The sequence below is a fragment of the Thermobia domestica genome, chromosome 2, assembly GCF_964235325.1.
Source record: "Thermobia domestica chromosome 2, izTheDome1.hap1.1, whole genome shotgun sequence".
Taxonomy (NCBI): domain Eukaryota; kingdom Metazoa; phylum Arthropoda; class Insecta; order Zygentoma; family Lepismatidae; genus Thermobia; species Thermobia domestica.
In genome coordinates this window covers 354,630,045-354,649,828 of record NC_137455.1, presented here as the reverse complement: position 1 = coordinate 354,649,828, position 19,784 = coordinate 354,630,045, and the positions used below count along the sequence as shown (strand labels likewise).

Sequence of the window (19,784 nt, the reverse complement as noted above, 5' to 3'; positions counted from 1 at the left end):
AGATTCCGAGTTGTGAACGCTTATTATAATAATTGTAGCCTCATCCGGTTTTCCTCCTACCATCTTCTTGTCTACAACAAATATGAGAAAACATTGACATAACCTATCTACTTATTTAAAATGAGAAATCCAAATACCGAATTTCATGTGTCTAAGAAATTCCGAGGTAAGGGCATCTTATTATAATAAGTATAATTTCATCACTTTTTTCTTCTCGACTCTTTTCTTCCCTTCTATTTCAAATACCAAAAACTTGTATAAAATAAACGACGATTTATGACTAAAACATATACTATTTAATAAATAATATCGTTACAGTTTCGGTAAAGTATCTTTGCGTTCGTCAGACACATTATAAACTACAATTTCGAAAACTATAGACTATACATCTCAGAAAATGAGAGGAGGTCATATGTAGGAACCAATAAGATTCGTCGTTTCATTTGCAACAATTTGAAGAAAAGCTTCCAGACTTTTTTTTAAAATCATTTTTGCGTAATATTCATGTTTCTGTCTCATACAGTACAACACTGCAAACGAATGAGTCTTTTCTCAGCTCTTTATTCAACGTCTCACAAAACAGACTTTTCTTCCTCTTAAAGGTTCCTTCCACCGTTCCTGCCCTTGTTTTTATTACTAATTCACACTTCATATCATCACTATTAATACTACCCAAATATTGAAAACTAATCACCTGTTCTATTTTCTCTCCTTCTACTTCTATATTTCACAGAGACCGCTTCGTTCCAATCACCATGGCTTTTGGTCTTTCTAACACTCATTTTCATCCTGTACTCCTGTTGATATTTGCATTAAACGATTTTCAGAGTTTTTTTTATGTATTAGTTCAAAGGTTACAGGTGTGTTTCAAATGAAATGAAATCTTTGAGTTTTACGTCCCATGGTTATGCCGGTTAGGCTAAAGGAGACAGCGATGATGAGTAATGAATGAAATGGTGGAATGAACAAAGTGGGAAGAAACGGGAGAACCCCGAGGAAACCCACCCACACGGTGTTTGTCCACCATAAAGTTCACTTGGCGGGGGCTGGGATCGAACCCGGGACCCCAAACATCAGAGGTGAATGCTCTACCACTGAGCCACCGCGGCCCCATAATTAAAAATCAAATTAATAAAGAAAAACAAATAAGGATTCTCTCATCTCCTACATTACGTAAGCTTGCAATCGTTCGCTTTACAAAATTATACAAATCAGCGTTTCGAAGAACTACATATTAAGAAGTCTTCAAAACGTAGGGTAACGTGATGACATACTGTTGTTTTTCAGTTGGAATATTCTCACCCTTCTAAAGAACAATCTATAAACAAGGAGTTAAACATAGGGTAGTGGCAAAGCCTTTACCGCTGCAATAGTATTTTGACCAATGCTACTTGAAAGAAATAACCAAAGTACTATCTGAATTGAAAATGCATTTCAAAAAATATAATTTTGTGTTTGAAACTCGTTTTAAATGTTCTTAAACAAATGTTTTATCGTTTTAACACGATTTTTAGTAGGGAACACGGTGGCTAGTGGTAGACCGCTTATTTCTGGTGCGTGAGCTCTGGTTCGACCCCTGGCCAAGCAAGTGCGGTGGACAATATCGTGTCTGTGGGTTTTCTGGGGTACTCCCGTTTCCTCACACATTCTCATTCAAAAAAAATCTTCCGTTATCATTCACTTGCCTTAATTATCCGTCTCCCTTAGCCTAACCTTCATAATAGTAGAACATTAAATTGAAAGACTTCATTTCATGTCATTTACGATTTTTAGTAGGCCTATGCTGGGTCGGCGTCTCATGTAGCCACGGTGTTGAAAGGGGATATTAAATTCCAAATAAACGCACAATCTTCTATGAAGTTACCATCACGACTAATAAATAAAACTAAACAAAATATAAAACAAAGAATAGAAGCAGAGAAAAAAGATTGGATTTTATACATGATAACTTTACCAGACGCTGCCATTTTCGAAGGATAATTTCCATGCTTCATTTTTCGTCGAGGAAATTTTGTCCCCGTAATCCCTATATTATATCACTTTCCCACAATTTTGGAATTTCGTTTCATAATAAAGTTCATTTTCATAGTTTTCCCCAGTTTTATTTTCTATAGTATACATTTAAAACTATAGTGAGTGTGGAACAAGGACTGCTATGCGTAAAGGGTAGCTACAAGGAAAGACAAAATTCATGAGTTTTTCTTTAAAACAACGATGACAAATTTGAAACTATAAACATCCTATACTTACTAGTACATTACAGAATCTACGGGTCTAAATAGTCGTTAATTACTCAACCTTGAACAGACATTTCATTCTGGAGTTATAATTCTTTCTGTATCATTTCCTTGCAATCTTTTGCAGTCTGTTGTTTTACAAATGACGGATTTGAGCTCATATTGGTCTAAAAACTTTTTTTTTGGTATGCGTGTCAGGAGCTATTTCCCAAACTTTGTCCTATTGTTTCCGAACACCACGTATTTTCACTCAAATAAAAACAATTCAAAATATTTTGTAGGAATGGAGTTATTTTTATTTTTTTAAAATCCAAACTCAGTAGCAATGTTTTTATCTATTTGGTATCTCTAAGAGGTCGACTGGAATTCGTGGGGGCACGGTAGCTGAGTGGTAAAGCTCTTACCTCCCGTGCGTAGGGTCTCTGGTTCTATTACTGGCTAAGTAAATTTCTGGTGGACAACATCATGTCCGTGGGTTATTTTTCAGGATACTCTCGTTTCCCCTACATTCTCATTCCACCAATTCTTCCATCATCATCATTCACTTGCCTTTAATCATCTGTCTGCTTCAGCCTTACGGGCATAATCGTGGTACGTTAAACTGAGAGATTAGAATTCGTACAAGAAACTTCAGTGAGAAGCTGTATATATCGCTGCCTTCAATCTGTTTTACTCGAACTTCACCCTGTTCTTAATTTCACATTTTCATCCTATTTTCTAATATAGTTCCTATTAAGTTTCTTTTTCTTATACCGATTTAACCAAGGATGTTATAAAATAGAGGATCTGCCCATACAACAAAATCGTGAAACCATACGTCAGAGCTTCGTCACACCTACTCTGCCCACTCCGCGCCACTAAGATCGCAATGTTTCGAGCCAACAATCATGGCGGAAACGAGAGTAGCCAATCAGACGTGCCGGCTCAGACGATGCTCGGTTGTTTTTTGGCTTCATTGAGTTCATATGATGAAGATCCTCTATTTTATAACATCCTTGGATTTAACGTTCACAATAAATGGTCGTTACATAATATTGCAACAGGAAAATATAGCAAATTTTACTTCTGAATAATTCCTAAACATGGAACTTTATAAAAATAGCTGAAGATGAATTAACGTACGTCAAACAGGTATTAGTCTTAATAATAAACGGTAAACCTTTCAATCTATACGTCACGTTAATCCTAATACAGAACAGTCACACTAATATATTTTTCGCTATCTGCTAACGGTAAACTGTGAACACAATTTATAGATTGACACAGTTCTGACTATTTAATCGCAAGTTTAAAATTTAATTTCTACAACTTAATTATTTAAAAATAGGACAAGGGTCGTAATTATATTTAGATTTGTACATTAATAGTTATATAACCGGATGTTAACAGTTGTATAACCCAGGTTGATCTTTATTTTTTTGTCTTATCTTGGTGTCAGGAAATACATCCCAAACGATGTCGGTGTTGTTTTGAAACGCCCTATATATAGTTGCAATATGATGATGAAATTTTAGGTGAAGATACTTTGATCCTTTGGCTGTAAGACCATGTCACTAAATGCAGCCTCCATCTTTATAACGCATCTTGTCCAACGTTCTTTCCCTGCCCTGAATGCACTTTAGTAAAATTCAGGTGACTGACTTTTACACCATTGTTTCACACAAAAAATGAGGGCCTTGTCACTGGTGAACGTTTTCCATCGCAGGTAATCAGTCACACGACGAAACTGGAAGAAATCCGAAGGAACTCAGTCCGGACTACAGAGAAACTGTGGAACGAGTTTCCATAACATCTTCACGATTTTCTGCTGTGTCATCATGGCTGTGTGTGGCTTGGCATTGTCATGATGGAGTTACCTTGCAGTTTCGGTCTCTTTAGTAAGGAGAGCACGATGTACCTTATACAGTAACAAACAATTAAAATCCTCGTTAATTGTGGAGTCACGTTTCATAACGTCTTTGACAATGACACCGTACTGATCACAGGAAAAGGAGGCAATAATTTTCTGGCCTGATCTGAAAAGTCTAGTTTTTTTTTTTTTTTTAAACCGCTGCAACAACGTTGGATACTGATGAGGTAAAATGTGTAATCCCTATAAATTGGAAGCAACTTCCTATGAATTGTTCTGGCTGTTTCATCACCGGTTTTGAACAGGAAATTCCATTACCAATCGTTGTCGTGTCCTGATGTCTATTTCAGTATCCATTGTGATTTACTCGTGAACAATAGAAAACAAGAGATACCATTATTTTGAAGCCAAAGGATTAAAGTATGTTCAGCTAAAATTTTATCATCATATTGCAAGTAATAAAAATATTATACCCGTTTGTGTAAAACTTATAGAACACCCTTTGAATTTTTTGCAATACCACACCTGAGTTCCACGAGATCGGTATCCGATTACAAATTGCAACCTCTCAAGTGGACATTTATTCCGGTGTCCCTATCAGTCATTGTGTTTTTAGTGAATGTAAGCTGACACGGAGCTCTTTTGACACTTATCAGTTTGACGTAGTCTTAAATTGAACCGCCAAAATCTGAAAGATAAAGACGGGATTTGTGGCCTGTTTTTCTTTCTCTCCTCATGGAAGACAAATCGTCAGATTGCGTGTGAAACCGTCCAGCGTCAACTACACACTTGATTCAGAGGCGTTGAATAGTTCACTGTGATCACGTTCTTGTACGCTTTTATCACTATTACCGTTCTAAAAAATTAAAAAGAAGAGAAGAATTCTTGTTGCAAAATAACCTACGTGGGTTGTCACACTTTTATTTATCAACAGGGTTGTTAGTTTTTTTTTTTTAATTTTTCATGAAGTGAGTGAGTGAATACTTTATTACGTCAAATAGAGTTTTTCCAACTTATTATAAGCGTAGTACATAAAGCGAAACATAAAAAGGTTGTTCTCGATGGGACTTAAAATTTTTGAAGTCAGAGCATTTATAAAGAGAATTAATTGTTCTGTAGTAGATTAATGCATGCTTAGTGAGCGAATTTAAAAGATTATTTCTCTTTCTCTCTGTGATAATAACATAATATAAGCCAAGAGCGCATCCATAGGCGGGTCCACTGGATCGGGATCTCCTCAAAACTTCAAAACTCGACATACATTTGTATACTTTCTTAATAAAACTATACTCAGGGGCGTAAATAAGAGCCCCGCAGACCCTGTATTGCAGGGGGCCCCAAGCCATAAAGGGGCCCCCAAATCGTGAAGTAGGACGTAGAGAAAGGGCCCCACTCCATGCTGTCTGCGGGAGGGCCCCCAAGCCTTTAGTTACGCCACTGACTATACTTGTTTAGCAAAGAAATATGATGCTAAAGATTTGCCTTTACTCATCATCTGTATTGTTTCTTTTCTGATAAAACAATCTGATTTTATTATTTTTTGTGAGAATATAGGTGTAAGCACTTAAAAATTACTTGTCGTTTTTTTTTCGGCTGTAGAATAACACTCATTCGATAGTACATAAACGTAATGTCTTGAATTATTGTACCTTCTCCCCAAACTTTGGATCCCCTCTCAACAAAAAATTCTGGGTATGTGCCTGATCTAAGCTCATTTTTTAATGATCATGGTACGAAACAGTGTTTCTCAACCTGGGGATGAAGCAGGCCGGTATCCAGCCCAAAAATGTAGGGGGGGCCAGGCTGAACTTAGGGGGGCCGATCCAACCATATTATAGTTCATCACTATATTATAGTTCATTTGCAAGCCTACCGTCAAAATTTTAGGGGGGCCCGGCACCCCCTAGACCCCCCTGGATACGAGCCCGGGATGAAGCGTGAAAGGCTAGCAAACTGATGCAAGCTATGTATACGAAAAACAAATTGTGAAACTATTCAACACAACCCCATACGAAACAGAGCAAAGGGATGACACGTATGACACAATTTAACCCTTTAGTAAGCAGTGTTATTCTCAAGCAACATCGCATTCTATTGCGTTATCCGCACGAATTATAACTTCAGTTATCATTTAATTGGCATTATTGCTTTTATACAATATTCATATACATGATTTGCGAGTCGCTTCTTTAAATACTTCTAATCTTCGTCAACAGGGGACAGTCAAATTTAGTATTGTAGAAGCTTTATCTCCTACGTTCCGCAAAAGTTCTTTTTTATATTTTTATTTCTGGTTTCTTGGTCTGCAGGAAAATATTTCAATTAAACTGTTGGTAATTACTGAGAGTATTCTTACAGATATTTTACCATAATAGGGCAATGCTGCTCAGTAGCTCTACATAAGACCTATTTTATGGCAACGTTGCTTTCAAATAAACACCCTGTATTTTGTACCCAAAGGACAAAAATACTTTAAAAATTACGAAATTATGATCAGGAAGACATGATTCAACCATAAAAGCAAACTAAACATTTTAATGGTAATGTTATCAATGTTTGCCTATTAAAGGGTTAAAGAATTATTGTTTCCCCAGAGCTATGAAATTTCCATATGGAACCTTAATAAATTGGTTCATGCTTAATGTGACTGATAGTGTTGTCCAAGAGATGAGACGAGAAATAAGGTTTTCTTTTCTTGTCTCGAATTTTTTTTTGTAGAAATCTTGTCTCGTCTCGAATCTCGAAAAAAAGTTTGTCTCGTCTCGTCTCGCTTTGTAAATTTATGGCCTGATTTTCTTTCTTAATATCGTCCACAAGTAATCAGAATCCTTCCACATCACAAGTGTCCCACAAAGGGTGAGATATAACAACATTTAAAACATATTTATTATTGGAGTGCATTGTGTAATGACTTACATTATGTTCGTACAATCACTTTACTAAATTTACAACTTTTATTATCGAGTTACTGAAAGGTGGCCTCCGACAAATAGCTGCACATGCTGTAAACAAAACGAAAGGAGGATTGTTGGCCAATCACAGCAGTATTCTTTCACGCTGTTGCTAGGCAACGAAGGTCACTGACCGCGCTGTTGCCGGTGGCTGGGACGACTTGTTAAATGTCTTAAGTTTGTCGCCAGAGCTGCTGTCTCTGTTGCTAAGCCTCTGGCAACAGCGCCTCCAGTACTCCACGTGCTCTACCCAATTGTCAGAAGCCACCTTTCTTTGCGCACACAGTATATATGAAACATACAACATTAAAACATGGTTTGAGATCTAACTTGTATGAACTAGTGTTGCTCTCGAGACTCGACAAATTTCCTGCCTCACCTCGAACTTGAAAATGTGTTTCTCGTCTCATGGGCAACACTTGTGAGCAGTGGCGTATTTAGGGGGGTGGCTTCCTGGCTTAAGCCCCCCCCGAAATCTTACTTAGTATAGTAAAGTAAATGAAATATCTTGCAGAATTTTCACATTTCCGAGCAAAGCCCCTCCCAAAACAAAATCGTAAATACGACACTGCTTGTGAGTGATCAGGATTTGCGCAGTACTAATTTTCATTCCCCATACATTTCAAGACTTCCCGAGGAAAAATCTGAAATCATCACTGACGATAATGGATCAACAAAGGGACCTTGGAGTATGCAAGATTTACAAATTAAAGTACGCAAAAAGAAACAAGCCTGATGCTATATATGAAGAATAAACAAGTAAGTTTCGTTTCACAGTGTGCAACTACAGAAGGCATTCAAACTATGGGAACTCTATACTCCGACTTTTAGTGCATCTATAACTACTGGCTATAATAAAGGAACAAGTTCAAAGATACCGTGTGCGTGGGTTTTCTTGGGGTTCTCTCGTTTCCTTCTACTTTCTTCATTTCATTCATTTCTCACCATCACCATGTCCTTTAACCTAGCTGGCATAACCGGGTCGTTAAACTTAAAGATTTCATTTTCATTTTCATTTCAAGATTAAATAAAGAATCTGTTCCTCCTGAATCCAGATCTAAAAGCCATTAATCGCTATTTCTTACTGTTCCTGTTCTATGGAAATTAATAATTGAAACCGGAAGTGGTAGTTGATGTCTATCACTTCCGGTTGCAACGATAGAGGAATAAAATTAGAGGCGAAACATATTCTTGTGGTACTGCATTTATATCAATAGTTACTTACCGCTATCTATTTCCGTTTTATCCATTATGTGATGTGTTGTAACCGGAAATCACAAATTTTCACCACTTCCGGTTTAAACAGATTGATCAAAAACCGAGACAAAACTAATTCTTGAGATGCAGGATTTGTGTTCAAAAAAACTTCTTTTCAATATATCTTACAGTTTTTGTTCTATAAAATTAGGTATTAAAACCGGAAGTACTAGTCAATTTAACCACTTCCGGTTTTGGTAGACTATTGCGGCTAATGGTGTTATGTCCACGTGAGACCAAGGATCTTATAAAATAGAGGATCTGCCCTTACAACAAAATCTTGAAGCCATACGTCACAGTTTCGCCACCCCTACTCTGCCCACTCCGCCCAATAGGATCGCAATGTTTTGAGCCAACAATCATGGCGGAAACGAAAGTAGCCAATCAGACGATGGCATAAACGAGAGTAGCCAATCAGACGTGCCGATTCTCGGTTGTTTTTTTGGCTTCATTGATTTAATAGGATGAAGATATATATGGGCAGATCCTCTATTTTATAAGATCCTTGCGTGAGACGCTGAATAGATTGCAAAAACAATTTCTGGATATCTGTTACCGTTTATGTTATATGGCAACAACTTGAAACCGGAAACGCTTGATTTCTAGCAATTACAGTTTGAATAAGGATAACGAAGAAGATGAAATATTTCTTCGGACTCTGATTCGACTGCAAAATCCACTTCTCGAGATATTTTACAGTTTTTCTTCTACGGGAATCGTTATTGAAATTAAAAGTAATTGTAAATTTCAAGTACTTCCGGTTTTGGTAGAGGATTGTAGATAGTAACAACATGTTTTATTGGGATGCTGAATCGATTGCAAGAAAACTCTTATCTGTTACCGCCTGTATTCTATGGGCATAAACGTTGAAACTGGCAATGGTTGATTTCTTCCACTTTTGGTTTGAACAGAGGGTTAATGGAGGAGATAAAAGCCTACTCTTTGGTTGATGAATCGATTGCAAAGAAAACCGTCTCTCGATATCTTTTGCCGTTTTCGGTCTATGGAAATCAATATTGAACTAACTAACTAACTCTATGGCCTATGGAACCCGGAGGTTCAATGCCGCGTTCACAAAAGCTCTCCACTGACTTCTGTCCTCAGCGAGTTGGATCTAGTTTCTACTTTGTATTCCAATCTCTGTGACACCCACCTTAATATTGTCCTCCCATCTGCGCCTAGGTCTTCCTAATGGTCGTTTTCTGATTGGTCTTCCTGTCAAGACTTTGAAAGCGTTTCTACTTTCTTCCATTCTAGCTACATGACCCGCCCACCTAAGCCTCCTAGACTTGACGACCCTAACAATGTTGGGTAAACCATATAAATTATGTAGCTTCTCGTTATGAAGTTTCCGCCATTCCCCATTCCCGTTCCTCTTGGGTCCGAATATTCGTCTCAGGATCTTGTTCTCAAATACTTTCAGTCTATGTTCTTCCCTCAGAGTAAGTGACCATGTTTCGCAGCCATACAAAACAACAGGCATGATTATCGTTTTGTATATTTTAAGCTTCAAATTCCTCGACAGAATTCGCGACGACAAGAGATTTTGAACAGAATAGTAACACGAATCAATATTGAATCCCGAATTAATAGTAAATTTGAACAAGTTCCAGTTTCAGTAGAGTGTTCGAGTAGTTACTGTATGTTTTCTTGTGACGTTGAATCGATTTCCAGAAAATCTCATATTCCATTCGCTATCATTTTTGTTCTATGGCGATCAACATTGAAACCGGAAATGATTGAGTTGCACTACCTCCAGATTGAATAGAGGGTTAATGGAGAAGATGGTTCCTATTCTTAGGGCGCTGAATCGATTGAAAAAAAAAACTACTTCTCGGTATCTCTTACGTTTTTTGCTCAGACGGATGGACGGACAAACTTATTCTATAAGACTTCCAACACTTGTGTATAGCATAGTTTAGAAGCTTCGAGAACGCTAAATAATCGGTGGACACTCCTGAAAATTGTGGTACCGTATGCTGTATTTCCCCATTGATCTACCAATTGTAAATACATTCATACTCTGGAAAGAGAGCAGAAGAGATTGGCATTTTCATGAATACCCGTTTCGTGTTCGGCTAGCAAGACAATTGATTTGTCAGATCCCAAATATAAAAGACGGTCACAAAATGTTGTGTATATATAAACAGGCGTGGATTCAAGGGGGCTATAGGGCCTATAGCCCCCTTTGATGCTCTGGATAAAATGGGCTTCAATCCTGCTTTACACTGAATAAAGCGGCAAACTATATATCATATCCTGGATCCGCCACTGTATATATATATATATATAAAACTAGTTTGAGATTAAAAAAAAAATAGAAATGGAAATATATTTTATAAATTAGTGACATACTATGGGCAGTGCGAAGAGTATAATTTTAATTTCCACCATAAACATTTTCGCTAAATGTCAAGTAAACTTTTCTTAAAAAAAAAAAAAAAAAAAGTCAATGTGTTTTAATTCATACATCCATTCTCATTCCAAGTACTCACGATTACAATACAGTAGGACGTCGATAATAATCCGAACGTCAAAAATTCGAACGCGATCCCTATAAGCTTTTTACATTTTGCCTTAGCACTAGCGATAAACAAACAATTTGGACAATAAACAAATAGGATTGTCCTTCGGCGTTGTGTGAAATCAGTGTTTTTACAAAAGTTCATTCATATGTAAGTGCTTGTCATATATATTTTTATTTTTGTTTTCCCTTAGGCCTATACAAGTTAAGTTTTAAGTATGAATTACAAGAACAGTGTAATTTAGTGTACGAGCAGGTTCTTCAGAAACATTAAATGTAAGTAGCCTTACGTACGGTATTGTAATTACTCTATGTACTGTATAACCACTGTATCGATAAAAGAGCATACCGTACAGTATATTGTGGCATACCGTACAGTATAACAGTGTATTGTGTACCGTAAGTCTAAGTGGCATTTTCTTCGTCATTTTCGAAAATTCAAACTACCTATGGCCCCAATTAGTTCGGATTTTCGACTTCCTACTGTATATCTAGAAACCAAATGTCCTGTTAAAGGGTTAACTTGAAAAACAATACATCATTTCAATATGAGTTTACCCGGCATCATATCCTACGAGCCATACATGCCAACAAAAATCAGTTGCATAACGGGTTAACATAACTCTAAGGCGTTTTTTTTTTAATTTTCTAAAATAACTAAATTATTTTACGGTAAAGCTTCAGATGCAGAGTCGTAGAAAATTGTCTTGCATCTGATTTTTATTTTTGGATCAAAAGGTCCATTATATTTCAGTTAAAAATTTTCTTGTAGACCTTACATCTGGAGAACTGTATATAGTGTAGCCAAACCCAAACCATCACTTAACTCACTATGATGTGCTTATTTTGTGAAAAATACGAAAACTCGACTTAGAGGCCGTTCAAAACTTTTGTGGCCCCTGATTCAAAAATGGATCAAAAGATCCAATATATTTCAGTATCTGGAGAACTACATATAGTGTAACAAAACCCAAACTATCAGTTAACTCAGTATAATGTGCTTACTCCAAAGAGAATATGAAAACTCGATTTTGGTGTAGCTCAAAAATTTTGTGGCCCCTTGATCCAAAAATGCATTAAAAGATCCAATCTATTTCAATCAAAATGTTTCTTATAGGTCTTATTACTAATAAAACTCCAACTGATCAAAGCAGTATATATATATATATTAAGATTATATATTTGTGTTACAGTTTCGGCTATGTAACATAGCCTTAATCAGACATATTATGAGAGAAATATTCAATTTTGACAGCTTATATACAATCTGAATACAAGACACGCCCACTTTCTCTTTTCAAAACGTAAACTTTTAATTGGCTCTAAAAAAAGTAAATTTTTAATTACTGTAAGCATAAACTTTTAATTGGCTCATTGGAGTTTTGTTAGTAATCTTTAATTTAATTGGTGTTTTATTAGTAATCTTGAATTTTTCAAAGCTACAATGAATAATTTATAAGTCTTATATCTGGAGAACTACATATAGTGTAGCCAAACCCAAACTATAAGTTAACTCGGGCAGTATGATGTGCTTATTCCGTAGAAAATATGAAAACTCGATTTAGGGGGGTGCTTGGGGTCCCGGGTTCGATCCCAGCCCCCGCCAAGTGAACTTTGTGGTGGACAAACACCGTGTGCGTGGGTTTTCTCGGGGTTCTCCCGTTTCCTCCCACTTTCTTCATTCCACCATTTCATTCATTACTCATCATCACCGTCTCCTTTAGCCTAACCGGCATAACCGTGGGACGTAAAACTCAAAGATTTCATTTCATTTTTTCGATTTAGGAGCCGTTCAAAAATTTTGTGGCCCCTGATAAAAAAAACTAATTATTGGCCAACATCGAAATCTTTTGATACATTTTTTAAATCATTCCTAAAATTCTTGCTCTTCCTGTCCGAGAATAATTTTTAATTGCTATTTTAACAGTATTGAATACATTTTGATTAAGCCAATGAATTGAATTACAACTTTGTGCATAATTCGGGAACCGAAAACTTGTACAATGTAATATTTCATACGGTTATATAGCAGGTTTAAGGTCGACCATGATGCCAAATTTGATTTCGTTCGGATAAGTTCGGTTGAACTCGTACTATTTATATTCCTTCATTTTTCAGCGGAAAAATCGAATGAAGGGTCAAAGTTGTGGGAAAATATTGTATTGTCATCCGTTTATGTATATGTACAAAATTTCACGGAGCTGGAGTTAGACTAGAAAAGTCTGAAATTTAAGTTACAAGATTTCACTTAAACAAACACGAAGGTAACTTAACGAAGGGAAGCTGAGTTTGTTAAATTGTCGGGTTATCGGGAATGGGGTTAAAAAAGAATAAGTACGAATGTTTCCTCAGAAAATACAGTATACTTGTATGTATTGGTTGTTTGGACAATACAATAGAGAATAAACTGCCCAATTACCCTTACACAAAGGAAAAGTACTTACTTTATGAGGGCATAGAGCCTTTAGTATACACGAAAATGAGAATTAATTAATACACACTATACAGTAATTTACCTGATAAGACAGAACTCAGAATAATACTTTCTGAAGGTATAAAGCTGTCTATAATGAAAATCAGTGGCGGCTTGTGGAATAAAAGGTAGGGTGGGCCAAGCCCCAAGACAAACACTTTATGGTTACTGCTGCTACTACTATTACTACCAAGATATTGTTATTATTTGATTATTAAGTGAATTGCTTAAAAAACTCGAAATTGCAGTCAGAAAAACTTACCATACTAACACATTTTGTGTTAAATTCCTTTATTGTGGTAATATAGTCTTTGTACGTAGACAACATTGTTAGTACATTTAGTTTGTCTTGGCTCATCCAATTCCTTAGACAAATTTTCACCCTTTTTAATGTACTGAAACAACGTTCTGATTCTCCTGTAACTACAGGCGTTGTCAACACTATATCCACCAGTTTCGACACCTCAGAAAATGTATGTGTTAAATTATTGTCACGCAGAAATAGTAATTAATCACTAGTGTTATTAATTGCGCAAAGAATATCATTGCTATATGTGGGCGATAGTTCGGATTTGAGCTTTTCTTTGTTTAGCATCGGATAGGAGGAATATACAACTGTTAAGTCATTTTCCGGGAAGGAATGTTTAAAAGTGGAAAAGTTCTGAGGATTCACCTATTGAAAACGCGCGTAATACTTTGTAACAATTTGGCAACAAGCATGCTTCAAACCTTTTCGTTCGGAAGGAGTCGGGTGCAATCGTGTGATGAGGGCCTACGATTCTTGGCCTATGCCGCCTATATTCAAGCTGGGTTTTCATGTTGTTCGCCATACGAGTTCATGCAAGACGATACCAAGTCCACACTGAAACAGTTGAGGCCCTTTTTGCCTTTATTTTGTACTGACCGCGTGGATAGCGTGCCCATAAGCGTAAGTAGTACATGGAAAAACTGATTTGAAGGAGTCAGAACTACTGTTTTTGGTTCAGAGAGAAATTATAGCAACAATATTAGCAGGATAACTTAAGATACATACATTTTTCTATGTTAATACAAAAACGATGGGAGGGCCGTGCCCATTGGGCCCCTTATGACGGGCCGCATCTGAATGAAAATTAACTAGCGCGCGGTTTTTTCGACCTATCAGCGTGTAGCCGAGTTATTCGGACTGCCGGTCTATCGAATGCCGAGTTTTAGGGATTCTACTGTAATATGGATATGCCTTCTTACCAGTTAGTTTGTTTACAAAGTAAATGTATACAAGATAGGCACTTTTAAACTTATCACTTGTTTTTATCACTCCATCTGATATTTTAATTTCTATCTTCGTTTTGCTTAGACAACTGCCTGCTACACTGAGAAAAATTCGTTATTCGGACAGCGATATATCGTACAACTTTACGGAATCCTTATGTTTACTACGGAAATCTGTTGGGAGCATATGTTATCCATATCCTTCATACGTACTACCTTTTTCCCACTTAGATGTTACTTCAGTCCGCTGCATAATGTCTGATGTCTAACAGTCTTCCGTATATTACATACGTATACGTATGTTACATACGTCAGCTATATGTAATATACGTCCATCTGTATGTGAGAACCTTACCGTCTACATACAGTTTTTTTCTTTCATACGGAAAGTACTATAGATGGAACATTTGTACGGAAAGTACTATAGATAAAACATTTATGCGGAAAGTACTATAGATGGAACATTTATGCGGAAAGTACTATTGATGGAACATTTATGCGGAAAGTACTATAGATGGAACATTTATGCGGAAAGTACTATAGATGGAACATTTATGCGGAAAGTACTATAGATGGAACATTTATGCGGAAAGTACTATAGATGGAACATTTATGCGGAAAGTACTATAGATGGAACATTTATGCGGGAAGTACTATAGATGGAACATTTATGCGGAAAGTACTAAAGATGGAACATTTATACGGAAAGTACTATAGATGGAACATTTATACGGAAAGTACTATAGATGGAACATTTATACGGAAAGTACTATAGATGGAACATTTATACGGAAAGTATTATAAAACATACGTTTCCAGTTGTACGTTTGCTGCAGGGTATAGTCGTACGTTACGTCCAACAACTACACGATTTACGCATGTAACCTACGTTTCTACGTACGCCACACACCGGTACCTTTTTTTTCTGAGTCTAACTTGGTTAAATCAATTTTTACAAATAATTGGTTGTTTTGAAGTATTAATGTCTCCTTTTAGCACTAAAGCTATATGAGAAGTGTACTTACAGCTTCACGTGGGATCTGAACCACCGGAAATCAAACCCGGGCCTTCCGTGCCAAAGGCATGTACACTAATCATTTAGCCACGAGTGGGCTCTCTCAGAGGTAATTTTAAATTAAGTGGAAATAGATTAACATAATTTCTTAAAAGTTAGTTTGAATGAACTAAATTTAGAGAAGTTCTTAGGAAATTATTTTCAATTTAGCTTTGCTCAAAAAAAAAAGAAAGAAAAGAAAAAGAAAAAGAAAAAGAAAAAGAAAAGAAAAGAAAAAATAAAATCTATTGAACTTCGTCCTTAATTTAGCACTGTAACAATGCGAATATGTTTGCTTGTATGAAATGTTTTAGCACCGAGGTTATATGATTAGAAATTAGAATTTTTAGGCTTTTGGCATCTACGGCAATATTGGCTCGTTACGCATGAGGAATGACGTCTCTCGGCGATCACACTATCCAAAGAAAGGAAAAGAAGAAAGGATTGGGGAAGGAAGGAAGCGGCCTAGGACCTATATGTTAGGTACCATCCCGGCATTTACCTGGTGTGAATGAAGAAAATCTCGCTCAGGATAGCTGGGCTGAAAAAGCTTTTACACTTGTTCTCGACCGAGTGTCCCCACAGGGAATCGGACCCAGGACCGCTTGTACGAAAGACGAGAGCGTTAGCAACTACGCTACGTGGTGTCACCCGAGGTTATATGAATTGGAATTAAACTTAAGAGTCTTCATCCCGGCGAAATTAATATACCGCTAATTTTACAGTAATTATGTGATATCTTCAAATAGATAAAAGATAATCGAAATGTGGAACAAGAGCGCCCTAGACAATATTATTTTACATGAGAAACCGTTATCACGACTCACTTATCTGCTTTCGATTTCGAAAAGCCATTTTGAAAATCGGCATTTATTTTCGCGTTTCTAAACGGCTGAAAACGGAAAGCTACTAAGTGACTTATGGTAACGGTACCTCATGCAAAATAATATTGTCTAGGGCGCTCTTGTTCCATATCTCAATTGTATTTTTATCTATTTGAAGATATCACATAATTACTGTAAAATTAGCGGTATTTTAATTTCGCCGGGATGAAGATTCTTAAAAGAGGAATCCAAGTTGTATGAGACTCCACCAGGTAAATCAAATCAATCTCCCGTACAAGTATGTTCTTAACCACGAAAGGAACTTGCTTGGAATAAATGATGAAATTTAAGCTGACAAAAATTACCAGAAGTAATATATACAAAATTTCAATTAGTTTTTTACTTTGCAGAAGTGTAATGGAGTAAGACCATACCGAACACTTTTCTTCAAGAGGGAATTTAGTTTTTCATGACTTCCACAAATTCATAATCGATGAGCGCTTGTTTTTTCATGGCCACACCGAAGGTTAAACGGATTTTATCAATAACGACTGGACCGCTAAGAACAAGTACTTACTTAGAAATTCATGGCTTTTGTATTTTACAGCCGCTAGCATTGGTTCTATCGATTCATACGACAAACACTTTAACTTCTTAAGCTTTCAGCAGAGCGACTCACACTTTTGAAAAGATTAGCTTACACGTGAAGATATAGCAGCCAGAAATACGAATTTTCTTTGACAGATTTGTTTGGATCAATATTTAAACTTAAAAGAAATGTTCGTATTTAAAATAGCCATTCAAATGCATTGTGTTAGTTCTTTAAAAATGTATTTTTACGAAGCAAAAGCAAGGTTCATTCTATGAAAACTTTTCTGTCCTCATAACGTTATAAGGGCGTAGTGCAAAATAAATTCATTAATAAGGATCATTTGACATCTTTGAATATAATAATAATAATAATAATAATAATAATAATAATAATAATAATAATATAGGTAAAAATGTAAAAAAAATAGCTTTAATATTAGGGTATATATTATTCCTTAGGACAAACATTGAGAAAATATTCACACACGACTTTCAACTCATATTTTTTCTATATGTCAGAATAATATCACACGTAACTTTTTACATCCCATGGTTATGGAAAGTAGGCTAAAGGAGACGCATGTTAAAGAAAATGAACGATTATGGAAGTATTGGTGGAATGTGAATGTGGGAGGAAACATGAGAACTCCCAGAAAACCCAAATACACGTTGTTGTCCGCCACAAGCTCACCTGGTCTGGGGTCGAACCAGGAACTACTTGCACCAGAGGCAAGCGCTATACCACTGAGACATATTTAAGTTTTACGTCCCATGCTTATGGCGGTTAGGCTAAAGGAGATTGTGATGATGAGAAATGAATGAAATGGTGGAATGAAGAAAGTGGAAGAAAACGGGAGAACTCCGAGAAAACCCACGCATACGATGTTTGTCCATCACAAAGTTCACTTGGCGCGAGCTGGGATGAAGCATATGTATGTGTGTGTATGTATATATACTCTTAACGTTACAGTTGGAAAGAAAAACTTTTATTCTGTAAGCTAACATATTTCATTTTAGTATAATACACAACTTTCCTGCCAATTCGAACAGTAGCGTACTCAGGAATTTATTTCGGGGGGGCCAAACTCAATATGAGGGTATTTTATATTAAAATTCCTAAAATTGCCCCTAAAATTAGGCTAAATTTACACAAAAGTCGAAATTTCGGGAGGGGGGTCCGGACACCTAGGACCCACCCCCTGCGTACGTCCCTGAATTCGAAGGAGTTTCATATTTGTTTATGGGGAATAGAGCCTCCCTAAAAGAACCTAGGGACGCATTGCTAATGGAAAAACTTCTGATACTTTTTTCTACATTATATAAGATTCCCTAGTCTTTAGGTAGAATGTACTGTTATCAACAATTGATTGAAGTTTACCATCCCTCTTCAGAACCACGGCTATATGAGACAGTACTTGTTGCTCAGAGTAGGATCTAAACCACTACTTGCGTTTGTTCCCGAGACAACCTCCCTCACCTGGAATTCAACCTGGGAACACGCGCATAGGAAGCACATGCATTAGCCACTTAGCCACAAACGACATCCATACTGTTATCAGGCTATTAAAAAAAGTATTTATTTCGATATATTTACTGTCATGAACAACCATAAGTAGACATCTAGATTTTTTTGTTAATTCAAAGCAAATAATTCATTTAAAATTCTATTCATTATGTATATATTAAATGAGTTAATTATATGTTTTATTAAAAGTTTACTCCTTTCAACCAAAGAAAAGTGAACATTTTTTAAATGTAGTCTTAAGTTGCTAATAAATTTGTTCCTCTTAAGTTGACCGTAATCATCTCTACCTGACAGACAGAAGCAATTGTTCAGAAATTTCTAACAAAAATTGAACCACTGGAAATAACTTCGAATATTAAAATCTTGTTGGTTGAATTTTTGCTGACATTACCATATTTCCTCTTTAATTCAATTGTAAATTTTATCATTTTTCAGTTTTATTTTGAATTCCTTTCTTCTAAATTTGCGTTCAAAGTATACCTGAGATAGATTGAATTAGCTGTAAATAATGCAATTAAAAGAATACAAATTCTGAAAGGAATGAACACGATCAGAGCTGCACATAAACAAAAAAGAAACATTGTGAGTAACGCCTGAATCGTAATGTGCGTTATGTCAACAATGCCCCAACAGCTGATATTTCGTTTTAATTTATAGAAGTCCGCTAATACAAAGGAAAATGATGGAAATATTTAGTGTAATGTGTACTTACCAATTGTGGAGATGTACGTGTCATAATATCTTTCATCGCAATATCTGTGCACTATACATGTTTTACCAACGTTGGAATCGCCCAGGACGAGAACTTTATACGTGGCTGCGAAGTCGAGCGCCATGTTGGAGCTGATGCCACTCCCGCCCGCGCCCTTGTGCCACTGTCCAACCTCATCGATTGAATAGATGGCGCAGACTCCGCTTCGAGATATATGGCTGATTGAGCCACCTGTAGCAGCAGACTGCCTGGAGCCAAGTCACGTGAGTGCATCGGGGATTTCTAACAGTATTACCAGTCGTAATAAAAATCACCTAAGTCTTGAGAATTTAATGACTCAACAACACTTATAAAAATTTCATTGTAATCCATATAGGTTAACAAATTGAGATCTTGAGATATGTGTGAAATTCTAAGTTCCCAATCCATCAACAAAGGCATTTATAGCATTTATTAATCATTTAATCTACAACAGAACTCCTCCGGTAAAATCGAAAGAAATTAGAAGAAAATAACAAAATATATTTATACAATAG

The 19,784-nt window shown here is 36.4% G+C and overlaps 1 protein-coding gene across 1 annotated transcript in view; it reads right to left on the bottom strand.

Moving 5' to 3' along the window:
- RabX4 (RAS oncogene family member RabX4) overlaps positions 1-19,412 on the bottom strand; it is a 114,523-nt gene extending 95,111 nt beyond the window's left edge. Inside the window, exon 1 of the mRNA XM_081749303.1 lies at positions 19,249-19,412. Within this exon, the coding sequence (XP_081605429.1) occupies positions 19,249-19,372 (124 nt within the window). The 5' untranslated portion in view covers positions 19,373-19,412. The remainder of the gene's footprint in view (positions 1-19,248) is intronic.
- Positions 19,413-19,784: the final 372 nt, after the last annotated feature.